We start from the raw sequence: 13,925 nt of genomic DNA, 5'->3' as shown, positions 1-13,925 counted from the left end.
GTGCGTGTGTGTGTGTGCTTGTGTGCAGTGGGGTGGTGGGCAAAATGCTCCAGCCCATTTGCTTTAATTGTCGCTCCTCCCTCTTTCCCTTCGCCTTGAATCCCCTCCTTCACTCCGTCACTCTCCTGCTTCCATTTCGCCTCCTTATTCCTCTTTCTTTACATTTCTTTGCGTCACATCTTAATTCCACTCTTTGATAGTGCGATTCCCTCCCTTTTCTCTCTCTCTCTCTCCCCCCCTCTCTCTGTCGCTCTCTCGCTCTGTGAATTCTAATACAACAGCACAGCAGCAGAGCTCCGCCTCGTCTCCATTCATCACCAATTTACCACTGCTTTGTAAGTTACATCCAGCCTCATTCTGCTTGTGTTGTGTCAGCCTTTTTCTTCAGAATTATTTCTCAGTGCACGTAAAAAAAATGCACACATAATGCTTGCATTTTAATTACACAAATAAATATGGATGCTTTTCTTTACTCGATGAGGAATGCGCTTGAATGTGTGTGTGTTTATTTACTATAACATGTGATTTAAGGATGCTGCTTCTATTCTTTATTCCATTTACAACCATTTACTCTCGTCTCTCTGCCTTTCGGTCTCCTTCACTCTGCACGTTCCTCCCTCAGCATATCGCATCAGTTACTTTATAGCTTTCATGCTTTCATTCACCTGATTCCAGCCTGCTGTGCCCTTTCCCCTCCTCTCTCTGTCCTTCTCTCCATCCCTTTCCTCTTTTTAAGCCTTATTTGTGTGTGTGTCTCTCTCTCTCTCTCTCGCTGCAGGTCTCTATTGCTTTTCTTGCTCTCCCCATCTCGCGCAGTCCCTCTGTCTCTGTCCCTCTCTCTATCGAAACAACGGCTTGTTGACGGCTTTCCAATTACCGCAGGGACTGAGGGGCCGAGATGGCTGCCGCATGTTAATGTCTGAGCCCCGGCGCCGAACGCCGGCGACACACGCGGCAGTGTGGTGTGGGAGGGTTGAAAGAAATGAACCTGTGTCAAGATGACACAGATGTAAAACAATACAAAAAAAAAAAAAAAAAAAAACGAATCTCTAACAGGATATTCATTTCAGTGACTCAAATCCGCCTCCTCCAGGCTCATAATTCTACCGGCCAGCACACCTACCGTGAGGTTACATACACAGTCTGACCCCGGCTGCTCCCTGAAATTGAGCTGATGATAGCCGGGGAGACACATGTTATCCGCAGGTCAGAGAAGCGAGGAGGGTGGAGCGGCTTCCTGCTCTCTTCTCAGCGTCGGTGAGTGAATATTTAATGGACTGAGGGTTAAACTGCACTTCGGCTTTCCGGGTTGGAATATTTCACTTGATTTTAGTAACCGTGGATCAGAAATCAGACCTGAAGCGGCTCTTGAATGTGTTATTCTTAAGGGGCAAGACTGTAACCAGATGTTCCTGCGTGACCGGTCAACTGCATGTGTGACGAAGCCGAGATTTTCACACACACAGACTTTCACAATTTTCACTGTTTTACAAGAGAACAGACTGCCGAAGAATGAGCTGAGAATTATCTTTGATTATTTCAGATCTTGCAGTCTACCAGAACACTTTGTAAAACCTTTCCAAATGAGAAAAAATAAAGAAATGAACAGATTCTTCCTTATTGTTACAATGACCCAAAAGCGCTAATAACAGTTACAAGGTTTTCCATCTATTTCTCATCTGTTCCCCAGATAGAAATCTGAAAAAGCATTTTTGTCGTTGTACAAAGCTGTATCATTTTTTTTTAAATAGTTAAATTGGTATTAGTGTTATTTGTTTACTGTACACAGACCTATACCTGGATTTTATCTTCAGCAAGGTTTTTTGTTTCCCACTTTCCTCGTTCGCAATACTCTGATGTTCACTTTCATCAAGGTACTACTTTTATGAATGTGCACACACATGCAGGTTACACGCACACGCGAGTACACACAAACATCTGATGCAGTGTATTACAAAAGCTCTGATGGTTTCCTTGGACACCAGCCCTGCCTGCGTAACGATGGCAACTGTCAATAAAAGAGAAAAAATGATTCCACAAATGTGCTGATAAGTCCGAAATATTCATTTGGAACTGTAAAACAGAAAATTTTCCAAAAACGATTTCAGATGAATACCAGGAGAGATCAGATTTGATGAACCTTTACATGTGTGTTCACACTGTGAAGTTTGAAGTTTTAGTTTCAATATTAAGCGTGAACCTTTTTTTTTTCCTTTTTTTAAGGATTATTAAGGTAGCTCAAACCTTGCAGTGTACCTAAATATTCGAATGCTGAAGGGAAATATTGAAGATATTATTGGGGAGGATCCATTTATCCATTTACAGTAAACAGGACACACACTGCATTGCTGTTTTTTCCTTGCAGTATATCATTCTTTGGTGTTTGTTAAAGTAGCACTGATGAGCACCAGGTTTGTACAGAATTTCTAATGTCCTGTATGAGTCCATCTTAATTTTGATTATATGTAGTACCAAATCTTTAAAATGTCATACTATATATATATACTGACATACTATATATCAGACATACAACAGAGAAGAAGGTTTACTTCCACGTATCAGTCTTTATATGATAAAGATATATAAGTGACAAAATAAGATGATGTTTTCAGTGGCAGCTGGTATTTTCTTTAATAATTTATGGATAGCTGCTCAAGTTTAAACAGTATTAAGCAGCCAAAAGGGAAACAGATTTTCATCAATACCATCAGTGACTGTTATATCACTGTACATGATGTTCAGTCATAGCTTGTGTGAAACTGTTGATGCTGAGAATCAGATGCTTCCATGAATTAAGGAGCCCAATAAAAGCAAGTAACCAAACAGAATTTAAAACGAAAAAACAAAAAGCAAAGTAAACCCGCCTTACTTTGTTTGTTTGTTTCAAAGTCTAGATGCACCTGCAAATGTTATTCAATGTCATTTTTACTGACGTGTTCACACTAAGCTGCATCAGTGTAGGCTTTTCTCTTTTTTTTTTTTTTTACATGACTGCCTCATATTTTCGGGTAAATGGGTTTTGCTTCACATAGCCGGCTCTCTAAGGTGAGATGAGCTCATTATGAACACAGTCATAGGCTAATCAGCATCACACTTTGCATCCTAATGATCAACAGTCTGCTCTTGCTTTGCTGCACATGAATGAATACACGCTTTCGGTTTGGTTCTTGCCCATCATGGGAGTGTTTATGGCGATCGAAGAGGATACGGACTCTGCTCGTGGGGCCAAACATATTAAGGCTGCATAGGGCAAATCTGTTTTTACAGACAGCTGCTCTGCAAAGCTGGATTAGAGGTAAGGGTCAAATAGTTTGATAAGCGTCGTCGTTTGCACCACACTTCTGTTTGAGAGAATGAATGAGCTCAGTGAAACAACCTACGGAGCTCGGTTCACTCACTGAACAATCTCAGTTTTTATGACTACCAAAAAAACTATCACTTTTAAATAGTAACCCTCATCTTTATGTTCAGCAACAAGACAAAAGGCCCATAGGTCTTAAAACAGTGTTTGAAGCCGATCCAGCTACAAAAGGCTATGCAACTTAACATTTTGGAAACATTCCCCCGAGGTTCTGCTCCTGTAAATGTGTAAAGGAAATATGGGGTTCTGAGGCCTTCGCAGGGAGAGGACGAGTACGGCTTCAAGAGAAACATAAACAATTCACTTCCAGCTGAATCAAATAGATTTAAGTGTCTTGAGACCTTGTTCACCAGTGAAGCAAAGACAGCATGAAAAATTGACAGGTGCTATCGCCGTGGCACCTGCAGTGATGTACAGCGGGGCTTCTGCTGGACCGAGGCTGGAAACAAGGCTTTCATTTGATCAGTGTTCCAACTCTCACCTTCGGTCATAAGCCTTGGGAACTGACAAAAAGCAACCAGGCTAAGTTAGTGTCCCTCGCAGGGACAAGGTGAACGATTAAGATATGCAGAGAAGGCCTGGAATGAAACCTGAGGGGCACGTCAGACTGGAAGTCCACCCTGAGACAGACCCAGGACGCGCTGGAGGCTTTACACGTCCAATCTGGCAATGCTTCCAAATCTCTCCAAGAAAACCTGGAAGATGTGGCTGGCAGGAACAACATTTCGGCTACCACGGGTGTTAGATTGTTGCCTGTGCTCTGCAGGAGAACAAGTGGAGTCACATGGTGAAGGCTTGAGAGGGAAATGAGGCCATTTCTATGTTACAGATGTGTAAGAGCCGTCGCTATGCCTGCTATCTGCAGACGAGTTCCAGTCTTCTGAACACTGTTGGTGATCAATACCAGCCCGCTACCCTTTGGTTGTTAAGACGGCACAACTATTTTTCACTCCAAAAGCCATTGGTGTGATTAATGCAGAGAGGGGAAATAAAAGTGTTGAAAAAGCAGCAAAGAAGAAGAGGATAGAAAAGAAAGAGGGATAAGACTACGACACTGGTAGGCGATGGCATTGTTGCTTTCTCATGAATATTGACGATTTTGTGTGAGGAAATAGTTCCCTGAATAAAAACTTTCCCCGGGGAATTCCTCGTCCTTGGTGTTTTCAGGAAACATTCGGTCTTTGACGTCCAGTCACCGCTGAAAGAATCGGTGCTTCTCATCACCAGAAATCCCAGAAAGTTTATGAAATCTGAAAAATGTAAAACTGGCACAGAGCAGAGAAGTGGAGCTTTTCAACCATGTAGCAGCTGGAGCAAGACAAGAGTCACCAGGGTGTCATACATTTGTGATAAAAGTTTCCCAGCGCTGTCAAAACACACAGTTGTGTCCTTTTGGTATTTTTCCAATTGGGTTTGACCTTGTTACACTGCTCTCTCCGGTATCCTCCTTCCACACACCAATCGCCTGCGATCCTCTCTTTCTGTGAACCTTCCTCGTCTCCTCTCCGTCCTTAGCATTGTTTCTCTCCTCAACAACTACTTCCCCTACATAAATGACCAGAATAACTTAGAAGTTTCCGTCATTTACTTACAGAATCTGGTATTCTGATGCGTTTTCTTAGAAATTCTTGACATGTAACTTAGGGCCTCAACACACAGTTCGATCCAACACCGACAACAAAATGTCCCTTTAAAGATTAATCACCCCGTTCTTCTGACGACACATCATGGTAAGTAGCCAATTAGCCTCCTCTGACACTGCTAAATTTGCTTTGCTCCGATAAAATGCTCCTGTTTCATCACATTAGCACTCTGCACAACGTGAGATTACTTTGTTCACTGCACCGGTTAGATTGATTGTTATGTCTGCACTTTTCAGCATTAATCCTCCTTTGTGATTATTGTTTTGCTTATTATTGTGTTTCTATTCAGTCTCGATAAGGCTGTCTGACCTATATGTAGCTTCTCTATTGTCTCTGTCTAAATGTTCTGAGCTATGGAGCCTTGGCAGCGACGCGCACGTCTGAGCGAAGGTAAATGATGGCGAGTTCCACAGGAACTTGCTGGAGTCTGCCGTTGGGCACACTGTTGACCGGCCAAGCTAATTTCACACTCCCCTGGCACCCATAATGCCTCTAGAGTTACCATGGGCATAAACAGAAGGTCAGCGAGAGAAACAGAGAGCAGGAGGGAGAAATATTACAGAGAAAATATTCAAGGACAGCATCAGTCTCACTTGGGTGCAGGTTCTGGCTATAGAGACCAGCTGCTCATTTTTGGGCTTTTTATTCATTCTCCCCACCTTTGTGCGTGGCGTAAGGGTAAAGCACACCGAAGAACAAGGTGTACAGAAGGCCTTTTAGGTCAGGACGCAGCAGACACTCCAAACAAAGCCATCTTTCCTTTTCATTTCACTTCGGTCCGTCCTGCAAAAGTGAATTTAAGCACAAGTCCAGTGGAAAAGCAAGAACTGTGATTATCTGTCGATGAATGTTGAAGCTCGTGCAGAGGGCAACACATTTAACTTTGCAAAAGCCCAATGTTTATGTGCTACATGTGTGTTTATGAATATTTCGAAGAAAAAATGTGAATGTGCAAAAATGCGTGCGGGTGAGATGGAGGCTTTGATCAATGGAGTAAAGTGACAGGAGAGTATTAGAGGAGAGAGTTCGGCCAGAGCTGTAATGCAATTCCCCCTGTCAGACGTCAGACTGCCGCACGCAAACACACATTATTTCGCGCGCGCAGTGTGTGGCATCGGGAAATCGCATTAGGTGTGAGCTGTGCGTAAGTGATCTCGCGCTGACATACGACCGTAATAAAAAGCCTAACAAACCGAGTGTCCGTAAACCAGTTAGATTTTTCGCTCCGAGATGTGATCAGAGCCCCGCTTTACTGTTGCACTTTGAGCAACGCTTCAGCGTACGAGGGAGGAGATTTGTTCCAGCACCCAGCAGCACAACCACATCTGTGGATTTCTCTATCAATCGGCTGGCAAGCTGTTTTGAACCGAACGGCTTATCCTGCGACATTACTCACCGCTCTAATTTCAGACTGTATCCACCGTCTTTCCGTGTCTCTCGCACAAACCGACAGTCGCACACACAGATTGGCAGTCTTCAATTGGGCCCAGTGGTGATCATTATTAGACCGTTCCATCTGTCTGTCGCCACGCTGTAACCACACTGTCATGTGCACATGGCCATGTACACACGATTCCCCGTGCAACTGCACAGACAGACTTTAAGCATGTTTTCGCCCTCTGTCCTCCCAGCTGAACAAATGGTGCATTTCAGTAAAGCTCTAACCCCCCACAAACAGGCCTGTTGTTTACGCCTGTTTCACATCATGTCACTGATTATGATGTAACGCTGTACTAAGGCAGGAGCTACGCATGAACGAACACACGCACTACATTAAAGCAAATAAAAACAGTACTTCTTTAAATCTGAAACAATATGTTGAGAGACATTTTCAAATTCAATTTTAAGTCTGATGCAGATCTAGATTACTTGAGCGGGCAGGTTACAGACACAATTTTGGCAGTGATGTGACGTTCACATGTGCCAGAGATTGCTGTATGAATAAATAAGCAACACTGATTGATGCAATGTCATGTTTATCACCTGGAGCAGAGGGGAGCAGATGAACGAAGGAGCTGACAACTGTCTCACAAGCCTGTAAGCCGTGGAGATTTTTAATGTTCAAAATCAGATCTAAACATCAGGAAAGGGGCATAATCTTGAAGCCAATCACAGATTATCTATTTAGAATGAGTGGCTGCCATGTTTGTCTACTGTGATGAAATCATTTAGGAGGAACGGGAAGGAAGGATTTGCTACAAATCTCTGTAAGAGTTACCCAATTGAGTGTATTCGAGAAAATAACAGATGAAATTGAAGGGATGGTTACAGACCTGAGTCTCCCACGAGGACCATGTCCATGAGGGTAGCCGTGGCTGTGGGAGCGCCTGGGAACTGGCTTGTCCTCTTCGTGCAGGTGATGGAGTGATGGCGAACGGGAATGAGAAGATCTGGAGCTGCCGGTGCTCTGAAGACTGCTATCAGGGATTTCCCCATGACGGCTCTGAGAAAGTGCAAAAACAGTTTAGTCTGTTAAACAAAACTTCTCTGCCTGTACCAGCTAGTATGACAAATGCTGATTTTATGCAAATATATGGTTTCTAATTTGATATAAATGTGTGTTTTCACGTGACGCACATGTGAAAAATTCACAGCGGCACAGGTGACCTACCTCTCCGAGGCTGCTGTGTTGTTGCCCAAACGCTGGCAGGCTGCGCAGCGAGGGGACAGGGGAGTGACCCGGGCGTCCGCGGACCTCTCGGGGCGGCGGACCGTGGATGTGATCATGGTCGCCATTCAGGTTGTTGTCACTCGCAGAGCGGAGCAAGGAGCGTGGTGAGGGCAGGGTGCCGGGAACAATGCGCCGACGGTTGGTGTAGGAAGGGGACTCCCTGAAAGGCACTGGGAGGAGAGGGACGCAACCTGAAGGAACATCTGACTGCAGGATTCTGAAAATGGTACTACACCCAACTTCTGGTGAGTAAAATTTAGTTAAAGCTTGCTACAATTACGCACAGATTAAAAAAGAAAATGGCTGTGAGGCTGTGTAGTGAGTCAGATATATTAAATTGTTCATCAAACTTCAAACAATAAAAATAAAGCCTCAGCGAAAGAATCTATAATTCCTCTACATTTTATTATCCAAGAATTACGAAAAGAACACAGAAGAACACAAAAACAAAAACTCAAAGCAAACAAGAAAATGTGTTCAAAGAAATGTTTCCACATTATTTGAGATTTCCCCTTTTTTCCTCCGCTTGATGTGAGAGAAGACGTTTGGAGTGAACTATTTAAAAGACTGAAGCGTTACACAGTATCCACACCAGATGGCAGAGTTTTCCTGCATGTTGTTCCAGACAGAAACCATCAAACTGTGCAGAGATCAATTAAACCCCACAAACCTTCTCTCCACTGCTCACAATTCATGCATTTTTCTTTTATTTTCAATTTTTCTCAATCCAAAACACAGTCAGCTTTGCATGCATGCTTAGCTCTGCTCTGAATGATGTGAACATGTGATCCCTGCTACTTACTCACCAACATCTGATGCTTTGTGGACCTTAATGATTTCTGCCAGGTCAAAGTTTCCTGCTATAATCGCCACCTGGAAGTCGGAAGTGTGCAGTGAAAATCAACAGAGAAATATGTAAGAGGGGAAAACAAAAAATCATTTGCTTTTGTTAATTTTTCTACTTTAATTCACTCTCATGAATAATTTACAAATAAGCCCTTTGTTGGCACCGGTGTGCAGAAATGGTGTGTGGATATGTTGTGAAAGCTGCGCGGATCAGCCTGCCTTTTGTACAAATAAATTATGTTTGTTGTGCACAGGAAATCTGTGTCAGTGTCAATTTCGCATGGATTTCATCAAGCAGAAAGGCAGGACGACTGTAACCCTGTGTGGGCTGGAGGCGCAACGCTGCTTGTGTTTGTCCTAATAGCAGTGAACGCTTTCAGCGCATCAGCAGTCAATTACCTGAAGCATATGATACAAAGAAACATGCGGCGGCTGCCGGTTTATCACACAAACCTGAAAAGCAGTCTGGCTGTTGTAATTCTTTATCTCTTTATTGGCCCCCCGGAACAGCAGGACTCGTGCACAGCTATCCTGAAAGTCAGAGAGGGATTCCTGTGTCACTGTTTGTATGGCGCACCGTACAGTTATAGTGTAGCGTCAGAAAGTAAACTAAAAAAGAGGATCACCAAGATGTGGTCTAAATGATCTGAAAAAAAATCTGTGTGCATACAAGACCTTCAAGGAATTCGGACGTGGCAGCAAAAATCTAACAACCAGTAGAGTATAATTATTTGTGTGCAATGCAGTCTGACTCCTGCTGCCAGAGGCGGCATTCTGAGTAACCTCTTTGATCACTGTAAAAGAAACAGACTGACAAAACTGTCTAACAATGAGTCTGACAGAGGTGATGCTGGAAAAAAAAAATCAGGACTTCTTCTTGAGAAATGCTTGTGGCGAAACATTTTTTTTTTTAATTTAGCAAAAGGTATATTCTACTAGGAGCTTCTCAAAATACAATGTTGACATTTTTGCTTGACTGGTCACTGTCTTATGATAAGAGAAACCAGCGGAGGAAAAACATTTCGAACTGCTACAGTGAATGTGCACGCTGAGTGCCATCCAGGGTGAAACAGGACAGACCACAGCGGGCCTGCTTTACTGCGTAAAAGCGTGATAAATTGCATACTCATGCGGATGGACTGCGTTTTCAGTTTGCGTGCTTTTTGCAGGTCATCAACAATGAATAACAATGTGTGTTTTTTTGTGTGTCAGTTAGCACACAGTCCTCATGTGGCCCGTTAGTGGATCTACTTCCACACGTGTGCATAATATCCACTTTTTTTTTACCCATTTTCAGTTCTGTAGATCAGGCTCAGAATCTTCTCACAGGTTATTACAATTTCATCAAACACAAAACCGAATTCCTGATGTATCGTGTTTCTCACGCGCAGACCGTTCGATGTTCTGTTTGGAAATGAGCACAACCCTCTGGCAAATCAAAGCCCAGCTGTGGATTGATAGACAGGGCTGAGCGTCCATGCGCCCCCCGACTGAGGGTCGATATGTAATTTAACACAGAGGGCGGAACTGACAGGACGAGGCTTTCTCCACAATCAGCACAGTGACTCCCGCCGTCATTAAGTCACACATTAACCGACGTGCACGTGCGGTTTGAGAGACCGTGTGGCTTATATAATAATATCCACAAAGTTTCGTTCATCAAGTCGGGCGTGTCTGGCGAGCCGCTCCTGAACGTACCGGAGCACCGCCGGGTGGGCGACACAGATAGCAGCAGCGCATGTGCTGCGACTGAGACCGGAGTTCCACTGCATGACCGGGGAGTCAAGCGAAACACGGAAAACCTGCATAGTTCACCTGAACGTAGATAGTGAAGACACCAGAAAATCTGTAAATACTGCAAATTTGATCCATAATGCATGAAGCTAAATAAAAAGTAAAACCTATACAGATGAACGCCTATGGCTGTTATATTAGCTAATGCTAATCTCCAATGTATAATGCAGCTGCATAAGTGCCACACACACACACTCACACACTCACATAGTCAGAAATCACAGCAAAGCACACACACTTTTCAATGTTAAGTAAAACTGTGATGATGATCATGATTAAATAAGTGAATATATGACTAAATGTGATCATTGTGCATGGCCCTGTATGTTTTATTCAGAAAGTGGTTCAGTAATACAATGTACTCGAGCAGTTCATGGAAAAAGTCAGCCAAAGACATAAACCACAGGGGCACAAATGTAATGATACAATCATTTACACAGGGCCTGGAGGTTAAGTGCAAAATTAAATATGTTCATATTTTTTACTAGATATGTCAATATCATGATTTGCATCTATAACCAGTTCTGCTTTCAGAGTAATGCATTTGGAAATGTATACCTCTTTATTATACTGAACCTTTTAAAACCAGGAAAGAAAAATATCAACTTATAACACTATAACTAAATCTAAAATCTAGGAAAATAGATGTTCTCACACAACAATACTGTATAATATCCATCTGTTTCTCTCAGCAGCTGCTTTCATGACTCAAGCTCTGTAGTCTTTCTTATTATGTTTATAAATGCACAGTAAGTATGAAAACAAGGTTGGTTCAATGCATAAATGTTTCCTCATGCGTCTCCAGGTGAGTAATTAATTAAAAAAAAAAAATCAATGAAATCCTTACTGCTGCGGTCGTCTCAATGCAAGGCAAAGGAGGCAGAAAGATTTGGTTCTAAAAGAAACACAGAGCTGACGACAAGACTCTTGAATCTCTGCTCATTGTTCTCTCTGCTCCTGTTGATTTCAAGCCTTCGAGTCCTAATCAGATTTGAAGAATGTCAGGTACTCACACCTCAGTTGAGCTTTTCAATTTGAGTGATTTAGCGACTTTTACCCTCTTTTTTTTTCTGAATAACATGCACGCACATATGGAAAAGCCAATTACAGCGTGCGCCATCTGTCTTGCTCTCCTCTCCGAGGCGTCCTATAGGAATTCGTTAAGAAAACCATTCCGGTCCTCTTTGTGGTTGCTACATGTGATTACTTGAGCTCGCCGGAAATGCATACAGTAGCGAGTTAAGTCAAGAACGTTCCTCTAATGATGCAGGTCAGTCATGTGTAAAAGGCTGCGGCAGATGGATCATCTCACAGCCATATTTATAACCCGGAGAATCTCTCATTACATTAGAACTGAGGCAGCAGATTTAGTTTTCTGCTAGATTTTTTTTATTTTTTTTTTTTGCACTGGGTTGTGACTAACGTCTAAATTACATAAGAAGTGCGATTCAAAATGGAAAAGCTTTAAATGAGAGCTGAATTATACTTCATTACTGTGCTCAACAGCAGCGTAACATAAAATCTCTTTCACAAGAGGATGCAGCACCTTTTCTCCATGGCTTATTTATTATAAAGTAGTGCTGAGACGCCTTTGGTCCGGCTTGTCGGGGCAGTTCTGTTCGTGACACTCATCACTGTTGTCTTCATTTATTATTTCCTAAAGTCCTGTTTTTTCCGCTCAGTCTTTTATCCATCCAAACTGCCCATGAATGATCTTTATGCCAGGCACAATACCCCCTCTTTTCCTTTATTCAATACTGTGGATCACCGCTGCCAATCTGAGGGGTCAGTAACTAAATGTTTATCGCCGGCCAGACACTGAGAGCAGGATTTTTTTGAGGCACTTTGTCGTCTGGTCATTCATTCGCTCTCCACCAGCCTCATCTATCGGCCCCTCTTTCTGACACTCTCTTTTCTCTCTCCATATGGATTTATCGATTTTGCCACTGGACTACTAGTTTCTCAGCTCATTTATTACTGTGATTGTACATAATCATCCCAGGCCGGCCCTGCTTCAGGCCTGCTGGAACCCTGCGAAGAAGCACCACGCCTGGGATCAATCAGGTGGAAGTGGTGTTTGGGCTCCACGAGCAGAATAGCAGCCGTCCTCATCAGCGGGGAAAATACACGAGCTGGGATGAAGTCTATTACCAGACGGGGGACTTACAAGAAGCACTACAAGATACTGGAAATTAAACTTTTCACATCACATCCAGTTTGCATGACTTCCGAAGACACTGCATTAACTTTATTTTTATTCATAAAGGTTTATTGGAGAAATCCACCCGTTAAGCTGCAATACAGGCTTTAGGCAATTCAGGGTGTGAGAAATCGGGATAGCATCTCATTTAAATGTGAGGAAAGGGCATGTCACACCCGGGACAAATGGCTAGTCCAGCCTCAAGAAGGGAGACTGTGGGACAAATCTGGAGCAAATTCAGAAAAGTCCCTCGCAGATACAGGGAGAGCATGCAAGCTCCCCTCAGTTCAGCTGAGTGCTTCCCATTTCACTACGGAGCAGGAAAATCTAACCCGTCCCTCACCTCTCGAGGAAATCCCCTCCTGAAACGGAACTCCTCAACTCTGTCTTTTACCTTGCCTGACCCTGTTTCAGGGGGAACGGCGAGACCTCGCGCCATAGATTTAAAAGATTCATGTTGTGGGGTTGAATCGGAGGTATCGCCCCACAACGTGACCGAGTCGACACATTTAGGTTCCCGCAACATGAGTAAAGCTAATGCACATGCCGGACGAGCTCACTGGCATCGGTCACGTGGATGAGCTACGAATGGCTGCCATTGAAGTATTGATATGACACACCCACCCACAACCACACACACACACACACACACACACACACACACACACACACACCCTCCGCCTCCAGAGACTATGGTGTTCCAGTTGAATATAGAAGCAGGTCATTCATGGTGCCTAGAATTAGCTGTGCAGCACATGGTTAAAATCAAAATGTGGAAACACACACACACACACACACACACACACACACACACACACACACACACACACACACACACACACACACACACACACACACACAGTCCATTTGCAAGATAGAATGAGGGGAAAAGAGAAATATTAAGAGACCAAGAGAGGGGAAAAGAGTTCATTTAATGTTCATGTACTGAGCGCCAGTCTCTATTTTCAAATAAAGTTACATAAAAGCGTCTTCCAAAGTGCCCAGGTAATTCCTCCTTTTTTAGATCGTAAAAACCCAATGTATGGGTTTGCTGTGCCTAAGTACCATCGGGCAGTGTACCACTTTTCACTGACCTCTTTCCTCAGTTTTTTTCTAGTACTGCTCCAGACATAGAACTGCTTCATTTATATTCTAAACACACACTCTATGTTTCTTCTTCTATTATCACAACTTCATAAGAATCTTTTTTTTTTTTTTTTTTTCATTTGGAGATGCTGTCACTTTGCTCTGCAGGTATATCACACAGTGATATATTATTACCTGAAAAGATCGCCTCATGGAGTCAAACTTCCCATATTAATAAGGAGAAACATGATGACTGGCAGGTCTGAGCGTCCAGAGTTTATTTCTGTAGAAATGCTAGAAGATGACTGAAGGGAAGAGGAAGCC

At 43.2% G+C, this 13,925-nt stretch overlaps 1 protein-coding gene across 2 annotated transcripts in view; it reads right to left on the bottom strand.

Moving 5' to 3' along the window:
* shank3a (SH3 and multiple ankyrin repeat domains 3a) overlaps positions 1-13,925 on the bottom strand; it is a 119,693-nt gene that overhangs the window by 50,799 nt on the left and 54,969 nt on the right. For both annotated transcript variants that reach the window (XM_030096899.1, XM_030096900.1), the window contains exons 8-11: positions 8,975-9,052; positions 8,482-8,548; positions 7,616-7,845; positions 7,278-7,447 (exon numbers count right to left, since the gene is read on the bottom strand). In XM_030096899.1, the coding sequence (XP_029952759.1) occupies positions 7,278-7,447; positions 7,616-7,845; positions 8,482-8,548; positions 8,975-9,052 (545 nt within the window). The remainder of the gene's footprint in view (positions 1-7,277; positions 7,448-7,615; positions 7,846-8,481; positions 8,549-8,974; positions 9,053-13,925) is intronic.

The sequence above is a fragment of the Salarias fasciatus genome, chromosome 7, assembly GCF_902148845.1.
Source record: "Salarias fasciatus chromosome 7, fSalaFa1.1, whole genome shotgun sequence".
Taxonomy (NCBI): Eukaryota; Metazoa; Chordata; class Actinopteri; order Blenniiformes; family Blenniidae; genus Salarias; species Salarias fasciatus.
The sequence above is the reverse complement of the archived record's forward strand: the minus strand, read 5'-3'. Positions and strand labels throughout refer to the sequence as shown.